This window comes from Protopterus annectens, chromosome 5.part0 (genome assembly GCF_019279795.1).
Source record: "Protopterus annectens isolate FY-2018-M chromosome 5.part0, PAN1.0, whole genome shotgun sequence".
Taxonomy (NCBI): domain Eukaryota; kingdom Metazoa; phylum Chordata; order Ceratodontiformes; family Protopteridae; genus Protopterus; species Protopterus annectens.
The window spans coordinates 822,445,262-822,464,152 of NC_056735.1; the positions used below are offsets into that span (position 1 = coordinate 822,445,262).

Genomic DNA, 18,891 nt, shown 5'->3' on the forward strand with positions numbered 1-18,891 from the left:
TAAATCCAGTATTTAGTGACTCTGAGTTCCAGTTTATTTTCTTAATTTGTTTTTTGATAAGACTGCTTAACTCTGAAAAAGACAATATTGGACAATTGCAAAAGCTTAGAAAGAAAGGGTGAAGGGACATGGACCAAAATCTAGAACCCCTTTGAGAATAGCTCGAGATCATTCTGCTCTAGCTCTGGGGAAGAGTAAATTTTATACTACCTACTGACGCAGTGTGTACTGATGGCAAGTAGCTGCCTCTAGAATGGCTCTAGAATCCAACCCTTTCCAAACAGTCCCAGAAGCAGCAATAGCTCTGGTAAGAAAGAACCATGACAATCCATGGGGTCACTTTTACCACAAAAAGAATTAACAGAATTAAAGTAAAAGCAACTAACATAAGTAGGTGCAAGAGAGCAAAAACAGAATTAGAAGGGTAGTTTGAACAAGATTTCTATTCAATTTAGGAAACTTAAGTTAAATTGAAGGCAAATGGTTAATGTCTCCTTCAGTTATCTTTAAAACTGTTAACTTTTTGTGTGTGTCTATACCAAATAAAACTAACATTCAAACAGTTTTTCTTTTTGTTTTTATATTCTGGGGAACACGAAATGTGAAAGAACAACATAGTTGCAGTAAGAAAAATTACAAGTGGGAGGAAACAATGAAGATGTGGGGGAAGATTAGTGGATAACACAGAATAAGAGTAAGCAGGGTGAGGGCAACTGGAAAAAATGTACATATCCTTGGAATAAGAGTACACAAAACTGGTCTGAAACTCAAATAAGACAAACAAAAGTTGAATGCCATGTTTACTTGGGCAGGGTACAGAAGAAGTGGATACTGAGACAGGAACACAGTAACAGATGCTGGCCACAGCAACACAGCCTCCAACTGGAAAAACAGAGGAAGGGAAGAAAATGCAGCATGAAACAGAATAATACAGCCACAGTGAGAAAAAAATGGCATAGGCTGAGGAAAGCTTGAAGGAGTTAGACTAGCGACACATATGGGATAAGAAATCTGGGGGGAGGTAACTGGAAAAGAATAAGCATGTGAACTGAAGATACATGTACTTAATTTTTGTTTCCTTTTTTTCAATACAGACGCTAACAAAAAAATTCAGTAAATGAATAAGACACACTGCTCACCAGTTTCTCCATCTCGTCTTGTCCTTGGAATATTACGAGAAATGGAGTTTGGAAGGCCCCTTGAGGTAGATGCTTGTGAAGACTGAGTAGCAGAAAATGTCCAGGCAAGACGTGAACCCAACTGCTGTCGTAGTGCATCTGCTGCTGCTGGAGTTAAATTGCAATGGCTACATGGAGAAGGCAAAAAATTAACTGGAAGTTACTTTATTTCAAAACTACAGCCTCTAATGCAACAAATGTAATAGAAATAGCATCTGAAAATTACAGTATAAATACTGTACAAGCCAAGAGCAGTAAAATATTATGCGCTAACCAAAATACATTAAAATTAGCTTACATTACAGTAGTCACGTAAGATAATGAAAACACAAAAACAGCAGTGATACTTTCAAAAGTTGGCAAACACCTCAGCAAGACCTATGTCGGAAAGGCAGACATAGTTAGGATTCATTATCTAACATAACTTGCCAATTTACTTGTAGCATTAAAAGACATCAGGCAACATAAAATACATTAAACCTCAACGTGGCAAAAAAATCTACTGTAAACATAGTACAGATGACAAAAAGTACAGTTTTGTACCAACCATAAATGTAGATGTCCGATAGATATGCAACTGCAGTCCTTACATATGGGTTGTCCTGCCTCAGGCAGCCCTCGGCCGACCGGATTCCAAAGTCTGGGTCCGGCGTCGGCTGATGTCGCCTCCTCCCCGACGTCGGAGCAGCTGGGGTATAAAAGCATCAGCCGACGCCATCTTCCTTAGTGTTTCTTGCCCCAGATGCCAGGTGCCCTCCAAGGAAGGCTAAATTTAGAACTGGATAAAAAAGTCCAGACATACACAATAGCAATAAACAGATACATCATAACAGATATCCCCAGCTAAGTATAAAAGGAGGGAGGTGGACCCAATACACAGAGGGGTAGGAGGGAGGGAAAACCTGACTGCAGTTGCATATCTATCAGACACCTACATTTATGGTAGGTACAAAACTGTACTATGTCCTTCAAGAATGCAACTGTAGTCCTTACATATGGGTGTGAATACCATAGCCAAGCTGGGGGTGGTAGGCTCTAGGATAAGGATGGTGTAGCTAAAATGCCCTGCAGGACTGCTGAAGCAAAGCCTGCTCGGGATCTGGAATATAAAGGCAGGTTATAGTGCTTGGAAAATGTATGCACGGAGCTCCATGTAGCAGCTTCTAGAATGTCCTTTGTAGCCACCCCTCTTAAGAAGGCTGTGGAGGTGGCTGTAGCTCTGGTGGAGTGTGGCCTGATATTGGCTGGCACACCCTTCCCATGAAAAGAATAACAGAATCTGATGCAATGTCCAATCCATTTTGAAATTGTTTGTTTGGAAATTGCCTTTCCTTGCACTGCAGGAGCGTATGCTACAAAAAGTTGGTCTGACTTTCTGTTGGCCTTTGTTCTGTCCAAGTAGTAGCATAATTGTCTGTGTACATCCAAAGTGTGCAGCAGCCTTTCCCCTTTATTTTGAGGATTGGGGAAGAAAGTAGGCAGGTGAATTGCTTAATTTAGAGAAACCCTGGATATCACTTTTGGCATAAAAGAAGGATTGGTTCTTAAAGAAACCCTGACCTGATGAAAAATGAGGAATGGAGGTACTGCCATGAGGGCCTGTATCTCCGAAACTCTTCTTGCTGAGGTAATTGCCAACAGGAAAACTGTTTTCCAGGAAAGAAATTGCAAGTCTGAAGATGCTGCTGGTTCAAAAGGAGGAAGAGTTAATTTCTCTAACACGAAGTTGAGGTCCCATGCAGGCACTGGTGGTTTTCTGGGAGGTTTGATAGTTTGATATTCTTTATCCCTCTTAGAAATTGTCTTAGCAAAGGATGTGAAAACACAGGTGGATCAGTGTTGTATTTTGCTGAAATTGCTGAAGCGTGTATTTTTATGGAAGAATAGGAAAGTCCATTATGTAGCATTTCTGCCAAATATTCCAGTATCTGTGGGATGCTCATAACTGATGCATCCTGTCCCTTGTTGGTATTCCAGATGTTGAATCTCTTCCATTTGGCTGAGTAAGTCTTTCTGGTGGAAGGTCTGCGTGCTTCCAGTAATATCTGTTGAACTTCCTTGGAGAGAGAGATATGGGACGAAATCAAGGAACCCTCCAAGCTGTCAGCTGCAGAGTTTGCAGGTTGGGGTGAACAGTCCTGTAATTGTGCTGAGTCAAGAGTAGAGGCCATTGAGGCAGGAGCCACGGCTTGGTGCAAGTTATGCTCCTTAGAAATGGATACCAGTGCTGTCTTGGCCAGTCTGGAGCTATTAAGATGCCTTTGGGTTGCTCTGTTTTGATCTTCAGTAACACCTTGGTCATTAATGGTAGAGGTGGGAATGCATATATTGTTAGAGAGTTCCAGCTGAATGAGTGAGCATCTATTCTCCAGGCTTGTGGATGGTGTGTCCTCGAACAGAACCGTTTCAGCTGATGATTGAGGTGGGAAGCAAAGAGATCTATGTCCGGCCTCCCCCATGCAAGAGTTATTTGTGCAAAAATGTCTGGATGCAACATCCATTCGTGCGGGTCCAGGATGTTTCTGCTTAGACTGTCCGCCAGAACATTGTCCCTGCCCGGAACAAACTGGGATTGCAGCTGTATGTTCAGTTTCAGGGACTTTTCCCAAAGAGTCATTGTTAGTCTGCAAAGGGGGTAAGAATGAGTACCTCCCTGTTTGTTTCTGTACCACATAACAGTGGTGTTGTCTGTCTTTATTAGCAAATGACCTTGTTGAAGATATCTTCCGAAGGCCTCGATTGCATGAATTACTGCTAACATCTCTTTTTGATTGATGTGAAGATGCCCTTCCTGTGGGGTCCATTGCCCTTGAATGCATCTGCCCTCCATGTGCGCCGCCCATCCATGGTCTGAGGCGTCTGTTGTAATGGTTTGGCTTGTTTGAGGTTTGATGAAAGGCATACCTTTGTTCAACTGGCTTGCTTGGGCCCACCACAGAAATTCCCTTTGTAGACATGGGATGAGTGGAATAATTGCTTCTAAGTTGTGGCTGTGCTGAGACCATAAACCTTTTAGGTACCATTGTAATTTTCTCATGTGTAATCTTGCCAGTGGAACCAGTAGAATGCAAGATGCCATGAAACCCAGGGCCTGCAGGATTTTCCTTGCAGTCATCTGGGTGAGCTTTGCTAGGCTTTTGAAGTAATGTGGTAATTGTTCTTGCTTCTCTTCTGTGGGGTGAGCCATTTGTGATTCTGTGTCTAGTTTGGCTCCTAGAAAAATTATTTGCTGGGATGGCAGTAGTCTTGATTTTTGTAAGTTGACTGTGTATCCCAAAGCCTGTAGTAAGTGAATGACATAATTCAAGTTTTTTGTCAAGGCTTGCTTGCTGTCCGCTTGTATGAGGCAGTCGTCCAGGTAAGGGTATATTTGTATCCCCTGGAGTCTGCAGTGTGCAATTACTGATGCCAGGCATTTCGTGAATACTCTGGGCACAGTAGATAAGCCAAAAGGCAATGCTGAGAATTGATAATGCTCTGACCCTGCAAGAAATCTGAGGTATCTTCTGCAACTGTGTCTGATTGGGACATGCAGGTATGCCTCCTTGAGGTCCAGAGTAACCAGCCAAGACCCCTTGCCCAGCATGGGAAGGAGTTGCTGGAGCGTCAGCATTTTGAATTTTGGTACAATGAGAAAAGTGTTTAGAGAGGACAAGTCCAGTATAGGCCTCCATTGCTTTTCTTTTCTTGGAACAAGGAACAGTCGAGTAAAATCCCTGGCCTTGTTCCTGAGGAGGTACCTTTTCTATTGCTTTGATTTTTATCAGCTTTGAAACTTGCACTAATGCCTCGGCCCTTTGATTTTGTGCAGGTTGGGCATGCCTTGTCTTGTTGGTAAAGTATGGAAGTGGAACCTGTAGCCTTGGTCTATTATGTCCAGAATCCATTTGTCCTTTGTTAAAATGTGCCAATTTTTTGAAAATAAGGATAATTTTCCGCCTAAGGGTGCTTCTCTTTGAGTCTTGGTTGGCGGTGTGAAAGTCAAGTCATTGTGATTGTCCCTGTGGAGCAGTAGAAGTCCCTGCGCCACCTCTCTGATTAGTCGGTTGCCATTGGCGTCCCCTGTAGGAGCCTCTGTATTGCCCTCTCCCTCGGGCATGCCTGTTTTTTCCCCTTTGAAACTTGTCAGTGTCTGGAAAGGACCAATTCTTAGAAGGCCAATTCCTGCTGAACCTTGGTGGCTGAACCTGGAGGAAATCTTTGACTGTTTGCACTGATTTAGCCTTTTCCTCAATTGATTTCAACACATCCTGAGCATTAGCACCAAATAGCTTGTGTTTTTCCAGAGGTGCATCTAGAAGCTTTACTTTAACATGATCTGGCAATGCCTGTTCTTTCAACCATGCATGTCTACGTATGACGGCCCCTGTTATAGCTGCCCTACATGAAGCTTCCAATGCATCATAACCACACTGAAGAAAATGATTGCTAACCTGCTGAGTATTATGAACCAAATCCTGCAAGGCCTTTCTATCTAAAGGCTCAGGAGAGGCTAACTTTTTCTGCAAATCATCCATTAAGAAATCCTGATACTGAAACATATGAAAAAGGCAATTAAGGGCCCTCATGGCAAGTGTGGTTGAGGTATAAACTTTTTTGCCCCACCTCTCCAGGGACCTAGCTTCCCTGTCTGAGGGCAAAGGATTTTTGGCTGTGGATGTGGCCACCCCTTTGGGCCCCTGAGAAATTGTTTCTAGATCAACAGAATGGGCCTTAAAGAAATGTTTATGAGTTTCAGGAACCCTGTAGTATCTGTCCGGCTTGACAGGAGCAGGGGGGAGAGAATCAGGAGAAGCACTCGAATCTGAGTACACATCATCCAGTACATCTAACACTGGAGGGATAGCTAAAGGCCTGTGCTGGGGAAGCTTAAGGAAGGTACAAAGCCTTTTCCTGGAGTCGGAGAATTCCTGGCCTTGCCACTGAAAATGCTCTCTCATGGAGTGGAGAATTTCCCCAAAAGAAATATCCTCAGGAGGAGAGGCAGAAGGAATAGATTCCTCCGCATCAGAATCCTCGTAGGCCTGGAAGGACTCTTCCTGGGTATCTGAATGATCAGAGTCACCAGAGGCTTCATCAGAAGAAAGGGTGTCTGTATGCTCAACCCTGGGCCTTTTGTCTGAAGGTGGCTGAGAACCTCTGTCAGGATGGGCCTGGGATCCTCTGATTAAGGAAATTAGATCTGCAGCTAAAGTCATGATTTGTTTATCAGTAGTGGGCTGAGGCAAAGATTTAGGAGGGTGAGACTTAGCCTGGCTGGAAGCCTTAGCACGTGTGTAGGCCTTGATAGACATAGACATAGGGGGCCTAGCCGCCCCACGTGCTGGAGTAACCTTGTCCACAGGTATGGTCTCAGGCAAATCTTGGGCTTCAGGTTCTGGAGGAAAATCAACAACCGGCACCGGCATCGGTTCCGGAGCCGAAGTGATCGGTAAAGCGGTGTCGTCGGTCTGCAGCAGTGGAAAAACTGCCTCAGAAGAGACCGATGCACTCGCGGTAGTTTTTGGCGTGGTGTCGGTGGAAGTCGCGGGCCGAGAAAGTCGGTCCCGGTCTTTCCGTTTTTTGGAAGTATGTGGAGTCAGATGTTCCAACGGCAAGGTATAAGAGAATTTTTCGCTAAAAAAGTCTTCAGCAAACTCTGCCTGGCGCCTGAGTGTGCGCTTATTGAAGCAAGCACAGGCTGAGACGTCGTGGTCTGGGCCAAGGCAGGGAAGGCAGTAAGTATGGAAGTCCTTATGAGGTATTTATTTACCACAAGACAAACAATTATTAACTTTTTCAGTTTTGTCTGACATCGGCTAAGGCAAGAAAAGATTTCCCAATGGGGTACTTAGCTTTTTGATGACTTCGGATACGTAAAATACAGGAGCTGACCGACCGGCACTTGCGAACTGCTTCTGCTTCGGGCACCGCGCGGCAAGAAAGACTGGGGAAGATGGCGTTGGCTGATGCTTTTATACCCCAGCCGCTCTGACGTCGGGGAGGAGGCGACATCAGCCGACGCCGGACCCAGACTTTGGAATCCGGCCGACCGAGGGCTGCCTGAGGCAGGACAACCCATATGTAAGGACTGCAGTTGCATTCTTGAAGGACATCAAACAGATGCTACAAGAATTATGTCAGTGTATCACTTCAGTACAGAATTACCCAAAACAATATTAGAACTAATATAAAGCACACTATTCAACTTCTGGAAGTAAGACATGGAGACTTTGTATGTGTTTTTTGCCTTTATGCCTACCAACCGTTAAGTCCTCCATCAATTAGACACAGCCCATAGGTTCCCTTAACTGTGAATTTCACTCAGTATCAAGGTAAGATCTGTCCAAAAAGGGTCCTCATTTAAGTATGTATGAAGATGCTTAATCTTCTCATTGACATCACAGCAGAGAGATCAAGTGCAATGGACTAACGCCTCTCATGGGTGGGTGGGGGGGGGGGTCATACAACCTGCAACACCAAGAAGGTCCACAATGCCTTCCCCAGACAAGTACATGCTTTACACACTCATGCTGAAGGCTATCACCAGGCTGTAGTTTGGCAAAGTCTAACACCCACCACCAGGTATGTCATTCGCATTACAGCTTCTCCTTTGATGGCTTTGGAAGTGCATGGTCAGCTTAATCCCACATTGCCATCAGATTGGACATATCCAGCCACCACTGCCAGCTCCATCAGGCACGCAAACAGCTAATCAAACCTGGACCCTCTGGATCATAGTCAGGACTTTTTCTCTACTCTGATGGTGTTTTTATCAAAGCAAAACAGAGACAGAAGCAAAGATGCAACGGTCAAAGATGTAAAAAGTAACTTGAGGAAAAACTTTTTACATAAATAACTTTCACTTAAGAAAATAAATCACAGCTTTATCTGCATATATTTATTTACCAGACAGAACCAGAAAAGGAAATACTCAGTGTTGTGGAATACTCTGAGACAGTTCTAGGTTTCTTGGGATATAAAATTAATGAAGATAAAATAAAGGTTACAGTACAAACTATGTACCCACACATGAATTAGTTCACCGATATTTATGGGGATGTTAAGTATTAGGAATATGGATTAAAAATGATTCAGTTGTGACAGCTAAGGATATGTGAAAAGAGATAAAACAAAAGATAATATAAAAAATGAGAAACTGGAAGCTCTTGTCTACAGATATACAGAGCAAGATACAAGCAGTTAAAATGTTTTAGTCCCATTAGTTTTATACACAGTTCAGGAATATTCTTATCAACCAGAAAAAAAGTTGTGGATAGTAATAAATAAAGAGTAAAATATTTTATATGGGAGGGGAAGAGAGGTAGAGTTACATGGGATAAGCTGATCCTCTCAGTAGAACAATGAGGTTTAGAATTACCTGATTTGAAGAGATACTTTAGAGATACACCATTAAGGTACTTGTACATAACACAAGCAGGAAGCTACAATTCAAAGTGGAAAGGGATTACGATGAAGCAGGGAGTAATTCAAGAAATGAGAATGATGAGATTTTGGATGCAGATCCTTGAGGAGAATAATAATAATAGTCAAATCAATCATGGATTTAAGTGAAACACAGCTCGAACAAAAACACAAAAGAAAAACGAACTGGGTAGCAAAGCAATTTAATCACAAAAAACAAAGTTTTCAGGTTAAAAAACCTTCATCAGTATTAACTCAATATCCTACTACAAGCAGTTTATATAAACCACAACTAAGTCACAGCCAACAGAATTCATCATAAGTTATTAAAAACTTTTAATATTTTTAGTAACATATGATGAATTCCATTGGCTGTGACTTAATTGTGGTTTATATAAATTGCTTGTAGTAGGATACTGAGTTAATACTGATGAAGGGTTTTTAACCTGAAAGCTTTGTTCTTTGTGATTAAATTGCTACGCTACCCAGTTAGTTTTTCTTTTGTTTTTTTTTTTTTGAGAATAATAATAAACCATACAAAATATTATATTCATAAAGCTGCAGAAAGTACACCAAGACATTGGAATGGAGAAAGGAGACTCCTTTTAACCAAGAGTAAGTTTCCATAGGCTGCTGAGCTGGTGAACTCTCACGGGTCTTCTAAGAATATTTAAATAAGGGACTAGCCTCCAATCTTTGGGATTGGCTCCTTGTTTCTCCATCTCCCAGATTTTCCTCCAATCAGCTGCCTTGGACCCTGCCACCATTGTCTGCAGCTGTATTAAGTAAATGACCTGTTAAATGTAATCTATTAGAACAAGAACACTCAGCCATCTACCTACTTAAATGAATAAACTACTCAAAACTTCAACAAGGCATCTTTTTTCTTCCCACAAGGAGGTTATAAGAGAGACAGAGTCTCCTAGATCTGTCAGCTAAAGTGATTTTATCTGGACTAATCCTTTATACTCTAGACAAAGACAGTGATGAAGCTTGCTGTAATTGCCCGTGGCCAATTTCATACAAAGGGAGAAACAATACTGCCTGGACTAAAAAATGAGTAGCCACAAATACTTTTTTAAAGTGTCTGCCTGAATCTTCAGAATTACCACAGAAATCAATGGAAAGAGTAGAGAAGCATAAAGAAACACTTACCTGCACAAGAATAAAAAAAAAAATCTATTAAATTGTCCGTTTTGAAAGGAGCCAAACTGATCTATTTGAGTTGTTCTCCAGAATTAGACCAATACCTGCAACACCCCTTGTTCAAATTGCATTGGTAAGGGGTCTTGTCCTGGTTCTGTTCAATTTGTCAGCCACTATGTTTTTATCTTTGACAGAAAGTAAAATGCTTGGAGATGAAGAATGGTAAAGACCTGGACTTCCAAGATACACACTGATTAAACGCATACTTTTAGTTCACTCAGTGTTAAAAAAGAAACTGAGAAATAACAGCCAGTAGTGATTTCACCTTGAGTAAAGTGTAGTTACTGGCTAGTAAGCACACTGCCTGGATGCCAGCAAAGAAGAAATTTATTGAACCTGAAAGAAAATCAACCAGAAAAGAAGAGAAAGCATGCACTGGGAAGAGCCCTGCAGCTGTTCAGCAAAAAGCAGTTCAAACTTTGGCTTTGGTACAAGATATGACTTCCAGTAAATTACAGGAAAAAATAAAACGAATGCACTCAGAGCCGATTAAAATAAATGAGTACTTCAACTCAAACAAAAGGCTGGAAAAAATAGAAGAAGCTTTAACTAGCTATTCGGATTAACTGATAAAACTGCATAAATCAAAGGTTTTAATGAAGAAAAGCCTGGCTGTGTATGACACTTCTCAAGAACAACTGTTTCAAAAAAGAGTTAGAAAACAGAGGATGCAGAGAAAACAAGTTTCTGCTGTATTACAGAAACTGAAAGGAACAGACGGTATCAATTTTATGGAAGCACAAATAAGCAATTGGAGTGGTAATTCCACGGCAGAATTTGTTAACTGAAAGGGCTCATTGAGTGGATGTGCTCCACCACCTGGCCATGAGAAAGCAGCCAAGGCCTATATTAGTAAAGATGCAATCACACCAGCAGAAAGAGCAGATCCTGGCAAAATCGTGGCAGAAAGGAAAAGTATTAAAAACTGAAGGCAAATTTATACAATGCAGAACAGACACAAATTTATCCAGGCAATCGGGAAATGTTGAAAGGCAGGTGTGAGATTCAAGCTATTGTATCCAGCTGTCTTCAAAAAAGAAGTTATGTAATCACCATACCATTCCATCTGAGTAGGTAACTTCATTTGTCAGCAACCTGTGGGTATCGGATCCGAGCCGGCAGCTTTCCTAGCAAAAGATCCGAGCTCCAAGCTCCTCCCTCTAGTCCTCAGATCGAGTTTGCCATAGTATTACAGAATACTACAATAACAAAAGGAAAAACCACCTGAACATCCTAACCTGATGTCATCTGGGAAGTGAAACACAATGATCCTTCAAGGACGAACTACAGGTCAGGGGGACGGAGGGAGGGTTGGTTGCTGACAAATGAAGTTACCTACTCAGATGGAACATTATGGTGAGTACGTAACTTCTTTATCTGAAGTAGTTAACTTCATTTGATCAGCAGCCTGTGGGACAGAGTCTCCAGCTACCAACAACTTGGGAGGTCCTCATGGAAGGATATTCCGGAGCACTGCAGAGCCAAATGATGCCCTTCCTCTGGATATCAGATCCAATGTATAATGTATAAATGAAAGTATGAGAGGAAGCCCAAGTAGCTGCTGAACACATGCCATCCAAAGGGACCCTCGACCAGAAGGCCGCAGAAGTAGCCACAGAACGGGTAGAATGTGCCCAAAGAATGCATTGGGAAATCCATGAGACAAAGAGTTTCTATGTACATCCAGACAATGAAGTCTATACTCTCCTTTGTTGTGATAATTAGGAAAGAAGACAGGCAGATTGCTGGGCTGCATGGATCAGGCAATCCCAAGCAAAACAAAGACTCTTTGTACCAAAGGCAGGCGTCCAGTCTGGTGGACCCATAAACAAACTCTACAACAAACTACTACAAGATAGAGCAAAATATAAGTAAAAGCTAAGAGCTCTCATAAAATCATCCAAAGCTAATTTTGAGAGAAAAATAGCTAAGGACTCTAAAGACAACCATAAGGCATTCTTTAGCTATATCAGAAACCTAGGGAAGAAACTCCCAGAATATGCTCAGAATTAGTCCAAAATGATGTGAAGATTACTGATCCGAGATATCTATACCAAATGATTGTAGCCCCCAAACATCTCTAATGCAGGTGAGAACTGCTCTCTCCAAGGCAAAGAAATGAGCATCCATGGGACCTGATGGTGTCCCAATTAAACCCACAGTTAGGACAGCTGTTTAATCTTGTGGTCCCACTTATCTGCAAGGCCATGGAGAGGATCATAATGGATCTCATAAATAAAGACATAGGGAATTTGCAGACTTTGGATCTTTTAAACTTGGTTGACTTTCAGTCACCAAGGCCATTTGAAGGAAAGGCAGTCATATACAGCCTACCTACCCTGCGAAGACTTTAGATACAATACCCACTCGGGTATCATTGAAAAACTCATCAACTTAAATGTAAACCCATACATTACAAGATGGGTTGCAAACTGGCTGAGTGATAGAACCCACAGGGTCAGAGTTGCTGGCGCCATGTCAGACTCAAAGCCTGTCACAAGTGGTGTCCCACAGGGCTCAGTCCTGGGCCCACTCTTGTTTGGCATCTACTTTTCTGAAGTGCAAGCAAACACAGGAGGGTTATGGCTGACAAAGTTTGCAGATGACTGCAAACTGGCCGTGGTCGAAACACATCTGACACAGATATCCTTCAGAAGGGTCTCACAGAAATGGATAACTGGTGCCAGAGCCATGGCCTAAAGTTAAATGCCAAGAAATGCATAGTCATACCCTTCGGGAAAAACAAGGTTACCCCTAGCTACCATATAGGTGGCAATCCACTGATCACAGAAGAAGTTATCAGGGACCTGGGGACCCAGGTTGACAGTAGCCTTTCATTCGACACTCATATTGCTAAAGTAGTTAGGAAGACCTTCTACATTGCCCACCTTATCATGAAGGGATTCACATCTAGATCAAGGGAGGTCATAGTCTCCCTATCACTCATCAGACCAATGATTGAGTACAATGCCCCATTCGGAATGTATCTGACCCGACACTTGCAGCAGCTGGAGAGGCCACAGAAGTTCTTCACCAAAAGGATAAAGGGTCTCAAAAATCTGTCTTATGCTGCCCGACTGAAAGAACTCCAGCTATATTCAGTTGCTTACCGCTTGCTTAGAGGTGACCTGTGCCTGACATACAAGGCCATGTCAAACCCAGATTTGATGAACATGCTTCATCTCAAAAAATCTAGATCCCTCAGAGCCACAAGGGCAGGAGACTTAAACCTCGACACGGTTATTAATAGGACGTGCTGGAGGGATAGCTTCATCACCCAAAGACTCCCTATGCTGTGGAACAAAATCCCGGTATATGTGAGGCAGAGCACCTCGCTGGCCTTGTTCAAGAGGAATCTTGACCAATGGATGGGAGATCGCAGATACACCCCAGGGGTTACCTCAGTGTCACTGCTCGACAGAGGCACAGCAAAATAATGGGCATAGTTTCTCCAAACTAAAGGGGTGGCGTAAGCCACAAAACTATGGGCTAGGCTTGTAAGTGCCCTCGGGCAGATAGCCTAGCATGAACCTATGAACCTATGGATTAGTTGATGTTGGCTTCGGAAGCCACTTTAGGCAGAACGGAGGGATTAGCCCTGAGGGAAACTCTTGTCTTTATGAAAAATTATGTATGGAGGCTTACTACAAAGAGCCTGAAGCTCCGATATCCTTCTAGCTGAGGTAATAGCAATCAGGAAGGCAGTTTTCCAAGATACATACTTTAAGTCGACCGAAGCTGCAGGCTCAAAAGGGGGACCAGTCAGAGCCTGAAGAACTAGGGTTAAATCCCATGGAGGAACTGCATCCTTAACAGGGGGTCTCAAAAGAAAGGTACCTTTCAGGAAGGTCTTGCAGATCTTAGAGGAAGCTAGGTGGCCAAAACTGTTTCCAATGTAGAAGTGGGAAATAGCTGCCAACTGAACTTTAACAGTTGAAGAACTAGCCCCATGATGAAAAATGTGGGATAGAAAGTCGAGGACTGCTGGAATGGGAGCTGTAAAAGGATCCAAATTCCTATGGTCCGCCCAGATAGAAAAATGCTTCCATTTACTCTTGTAGACTTTCCTGGTAGAATGCTTATCAGCGGCCACCAGGATAGCCTTAACTGAGGATGAGAAACCGGGAGTCCTAGCCATTAAGGGAACTGGATCAACCAAGCCGAGAGCTTGAGGTTGTCCAGGTTGGGGGTCTTCAATCCCAAGGGATGAGAAGTCAGATCCAGAATGGGATCTAAGATCCAGGGAGGATGCACTAGATGAAACCGTAGGCATGGGAACCAGGTTTGACAAGGCCAGAATGGGGCTATGAGGATAACTCTGCTCCCCAACCGACAAGCTTTCTGCAAGAATTTTGTCATCAACGGAAGAGGAGGATAAGCATAAAGAAGACTGGATGGCCAAGCATGAACCAGAGCGTCTCTGGGGGTTTCCCCTGGTGTGGGAATTAGAGCGAAAAACGTGCTGCACTTTGCGTTGGAAGGCAACGCAAAGAGATCGCAGCAAGGTTGACCCCATCTGAGGAAGATCTGTTTCGCTACTAAGGGGTTCAGAGACCACTCATAAGGTGAGAGGATAGTTCGACTCAGCTTGTCCGCTAGAATGTTTGACCGACCCGGTATGTGTGTTGCTATGAGAAAGCGGTTGGTGGATATCGCCCATTCCCACACTCTCATAGCCTCTCGGCAAAGTGGGTAAGATCTGGTTCCCCCTTGCTTGTTGATGTACCAGACCACTGACATGTTGTCTGTTTGAATTGCAATAGTCCCTAGAGAAAGAAGGGCATGGAGAGCCTGCAACGCTAGAAGCATCGCCCTCATCTCCAGAACACTGACATGCAAAAAGGTCTCTGTGCAAGTCCACGTGCCTTGGACGGTTCTGCCCATGCAATGCCCCCCCACCCGAGGCGAGACGCGTTCGTGGTCACTGTGACTTGGGGTGGGGACATGGAGAAGGGGCGCCCTTCCCGGAGGTGCCTGGAATGGAGCCACCAAAGTAGAGATTCCCTGCAAACCCTGCTGAGGGGAATAGGGAAGACAAGGGATGTCGTAGGATGGACCACTGGACCTGTAAGGTCCATTGAAGAATCTTCATGTTCAAACGTGTGAGCAGTGACAGGTTGATGGCCGCTGCCATGGACCCCAGAGCCCTCAGGACTAATTCCGCTGGAGGGGCAGATGACTGTAGAAGAGCCAAAATGTGGAGGTTTAGGTTGCGAAGTCTGTCCATCATCAGAAAGACTTTGGACTGAATTGTGTCTATCCTAGCCCCTATGAAATCCAAGATACGAGTAGGCTGAAGGGAGGATTTCTTGTGGTTGATCGTGATCTCTAGATGGCGGGTGAGATGTAGGAAATAGTCCCTTGCTGAACATAGTAGATGCCTGGTGGGGGCGGCTAGGAGCCAGTCGTCCAGGTAAGGAAAAACCTGTATTCCCTGAAGCCTCAGGTGGGCCGCTATAACTGCCACGACCTTGGTGAACACCCCGGGGGCTGTGGTGAGACCGAAGGGTAGGACCCTGAACAGATAATGGCTGGCTCCCAGCCGAAAGCGGAGAAACCTCCTGGATCGCCTGTCCATTAGAACATGATAGTATGCATCCTTGAGGTCTATGGAGCACATCCAGTCGTTCTCCTGTAAAAGTGGGAGAATGGATTGAATGGTGACCATCTAGAATTTTTCTTTGGCGACTGACAGGTTCAGTGTGGACAGGTCGAGAATTGGCCGCAAGTCCCCAGTTTTTTTTGGCACCAAAAAGAACCTGGAGTAAAAGCCTGATCCAGATTGACCGGGGGGACATGCTGGATGGCTCTTTTTCTTAGTAGTTCTTTTATTTCGAAGGCTGCTACCTCCCTCTGATTGGGTGGGACATCGGGGAGGTGCCCCGACCGTGAAGGAGAACTTAGGAATGGAATTGAGTAACCTCTGGATATGATCCGGAGCACCCAGCAATCTGTCGTAATGGACTCCCAATGTGCTAGATGTTCCGAGATGCCCCGACTGCCTCCAGAAAGGAGCAGTCAGGCAACCCCGCAGGGTTACTGTGCGGGTCGATCGGAAAAGGGTTCCCTCGACCCAAAATTCTTCGGCCCTCCTCTGCCTCTGAAGGATGAGGGGTCCGGAGCGAAACGGGATTGTTGGGATTTCCGGAACCACATCTTCTTCTGTCCTCTTTGGTTCCTGGAGAAGGACCTCTGAGGAGCCGAGAAGCGGATCCCGACGGCAGACAACGTTTTCCCGTCCTTCTTGCTCTGGAGTAGAGAATAGCAGACGGTTTTGCCGAAAAGGGTAGAACCGTCAAAAGGGGTGTTTGCGAAGGACGCCTTGAAGGGTTCCGCAAAGTCGCAGAGACAGAGCCAGGCCTGTCGTCGTAAGACAATGCCTGCTCCGCTGGCTCTAGCCGCTCCCTACGTGGCATGGGAGAGAAGCCGCATAAAGGTGTTTGTGATAGACTTAAGAGTGGGCATTCGAGCCAAGAAGATCCGTTTGTCCTCGCCCGACATGGACTCTGAGGGTGACCCAGCGTACTCTTTGATTAGGTCCCGCTGGAGCTGAATTACATGTGCCATATAGTTCAGCGACCTGACAGAGAAGGTCACTGAGGCGAACATCCACTTTCCGAGGCGGTCCATCGTCCGAGACTCCTTGTCTGGAGGATTTACAGAGGAACTCTCCTGTGCCAATTCCTTCTTGGTGGCAGCCGCCACTACCATGGCATCTCTACTGGGGCACCCTTGCTCCAAACTGTCCTGTCTGTGGAGGGGTGGGCTGAGAATCCTGTCCAGTCTATTGGGTATTGGCTCCACAGTGTCCAGTTCCTTCCATGCCCTGGTAGTTATGAGGTCCACCAGGGGATTGGCGGGAGGGGACACCCAAGAGGTAGATGGGCCTGCGTCAAATGCCTTCAGAAACACAGACTCATCCGAGGAAGGTTTTTGGGCTGACCACCACCCTCTAATATGAAGCATTTCCATAATGTCTCCAAAGGAGATGTCCTCGGGGGGTGACCTGGGGGAACCTTCCCCTTCCTCCAAGTCCGTGTCTTCTGTGAGGGACTCGGGTGAGTCCAAGTGCCTCCTTTTATACTTTTGTTTGTGAGGATCCTCCTCGGGGGGGCTGTCCGAGGAGAGCTCACCAACAATGTCCTGTTCCTCTACAGGAACCATCTGGGACGGAGGCGCAGGCTGTCCCTGGAGCCGGATGATGTAAGACAGGCCCGTCTGATAGGGAATAGCGGGTGGATCCGTAGCAAGATCCTGGGGTCTTGAATCCCTCTAAAGCACCCTCTCCACGACGTCGAATGTCGAGGGTGAGCTGCTTTCCCTAGGATCCGAAAGCAGCCCCCTCGGATCCGGCGTGTGGATCAGCGCCGGAGATGACCCGATCTGATCCGAAAGAACAGTGCGCTCCGAGCTCAACGGAAACAAAGGCATGCTGACCCCTCCGGATCCGACGCTCGGATCTGAAAAAGGACCGGACAAACTCGAAGGTGCAGTCGGCGCCGAAGCAGGAAACACTGTCGGCGCCGACATCACCCCGACTCCGAAGCTACCCAGATCCGACAGCTCCGAACCCCGATAGTGGGTAGGAGAAGGAGCAATGGGGGCGAAAAATGGGGTCGAGCCCCCCAAGAGCACTCCCATCTGCAGCTGGGCCTGAAGAAATTGACGCATCATCTGGTCCATGTCCGCATCGGATAAACTTCTGGTTGACCTGGATGAGGCTGCCGAGGCTGGCCGGGAAGGCCGCCTGGATGACCTTGAAGGTGACCGGGTCTCCCTCCGGCTCCGGGGAGAAACGTGGAAAATGAAGCCAAGAGGGGGAAGACCCGGAGACCTTAAGGGGGGAGGCGAGCTGCTTAAACGGCGGGGCCAAGGGGAATGAATCGGCCCGCCTCTTGTGGCTACGATGCCTGTCCCTATCACGCTCCTTGCCTTTCTTGTCCTTTTTTCTGGTGTCCCTTTCCTCCTGAGCCAAAGAGGGAGTTTGAATCCCAGCCAGGGGAGCGGGAACGATCGGTGGAGCAGCCACAGCCATGGCTGGCACCACAGAGGGGGAGGAGGGCGAAGCCAAATCAGGGGGGCAAAAGGCCCGCAAGGATTAGCTTGGTCCCCCTATCCCTTAAAGCCCTGGGGTTGAAGGCTGCACAGATAGTGCAGCCCGACGAGAGGTGGTCCACGCCCAGGCAAATAACGCACTGAGTGTGGCCATCCGCTGGGGACAGCTTATGGCCACATTCAGAGCATTTAGAAAAAATTGCTTTTGGTCCTTCAGACATTTTAGAAAAGAACAGGCCCACACGCATACACCTTCACACACAGACAGAAGGGGGGAGGGGAAATTAATATCTAAACTAAAGCTAACACGAAAAACTACCAAAATGGTTTAAGGGAGAAAAGGGTACCACACACACCAAGTTTACAGAGATTTTTAAGGAAAAAAAGTTTGAATATTTTTCTTTAACTCACAAACCCAATGCTAGGAGCTCGTTCTCAAATGCTTCAAGAAGCCGCGGCAAACGAGATCTGAGGACTAGAGGGAGGTAGCAGGGTATTATGGGTAGGGGAGGAGCTTGGAGCTCGGATCTTTTGCTAGGAAAGTTGCCGGCTCGGATCCGAATTGGATCAGATACCCACAGGTTGCTGATCAAATGAAGTTAACTACTTCAGATGTATTTTTTTTCCTGGAGGATCGACACTTTTTTTATGAAGAACAGGCTAAAGAAGAAATAAAAAAAAATATCTAACAAAAAGTGAGCCAGCAAACAGAAGGGTACTCTGCCTCTCATTCTTCTGTCAACAAAGTGCATAGAAAAACATTGTCAGTAAAACCTTTTCCAATATTCCAAAGGAAAATGCTTGAGACCAAAAACAGAACAGGAGTTGACCAGAAGAATCAGGAGTACCTTGGACTTGAATTCGAGTCTGGTGCTGTGAGATAGAGAAGAAGAGGAAAAAGACCAGCAACACTGACATTACTGAATAAATGTGAGACTAAACTATCAACCCCATTTGTGAGATATGGCTTTGCAATAAAAAGTGACTAAGAAAGACCATACTTTTTTTGACTTTGTTAAACTTGCGGGAGGACTGTAAAGCATATACC

The 18,891-nt window shown here is 45.1% G+C and overlaps 1 protein-coding gene across 1 annotated transcript in view; it reads right to left on the minus strand.

Annotated features, from left to right (window-relative positions):
* Positions 1–18,891, minus strand: part of TUBGCP3 (tubulin gamma complex associated protein 3) — a 1,295,126-nt gene that overhangs the window by 952,057 nt on the left and 324,178 nt on the right. The window contains exon 6 of the mRNA XM_044072631.1: positions 1,140–1,306. Coding sequence (XP_043928566.1) covers positions 1,140–1,306 — 167 coding nt within the window. The remainder of the gene's footprint in view (positions 1–1,139; positions 1,307–18,891) is intronic.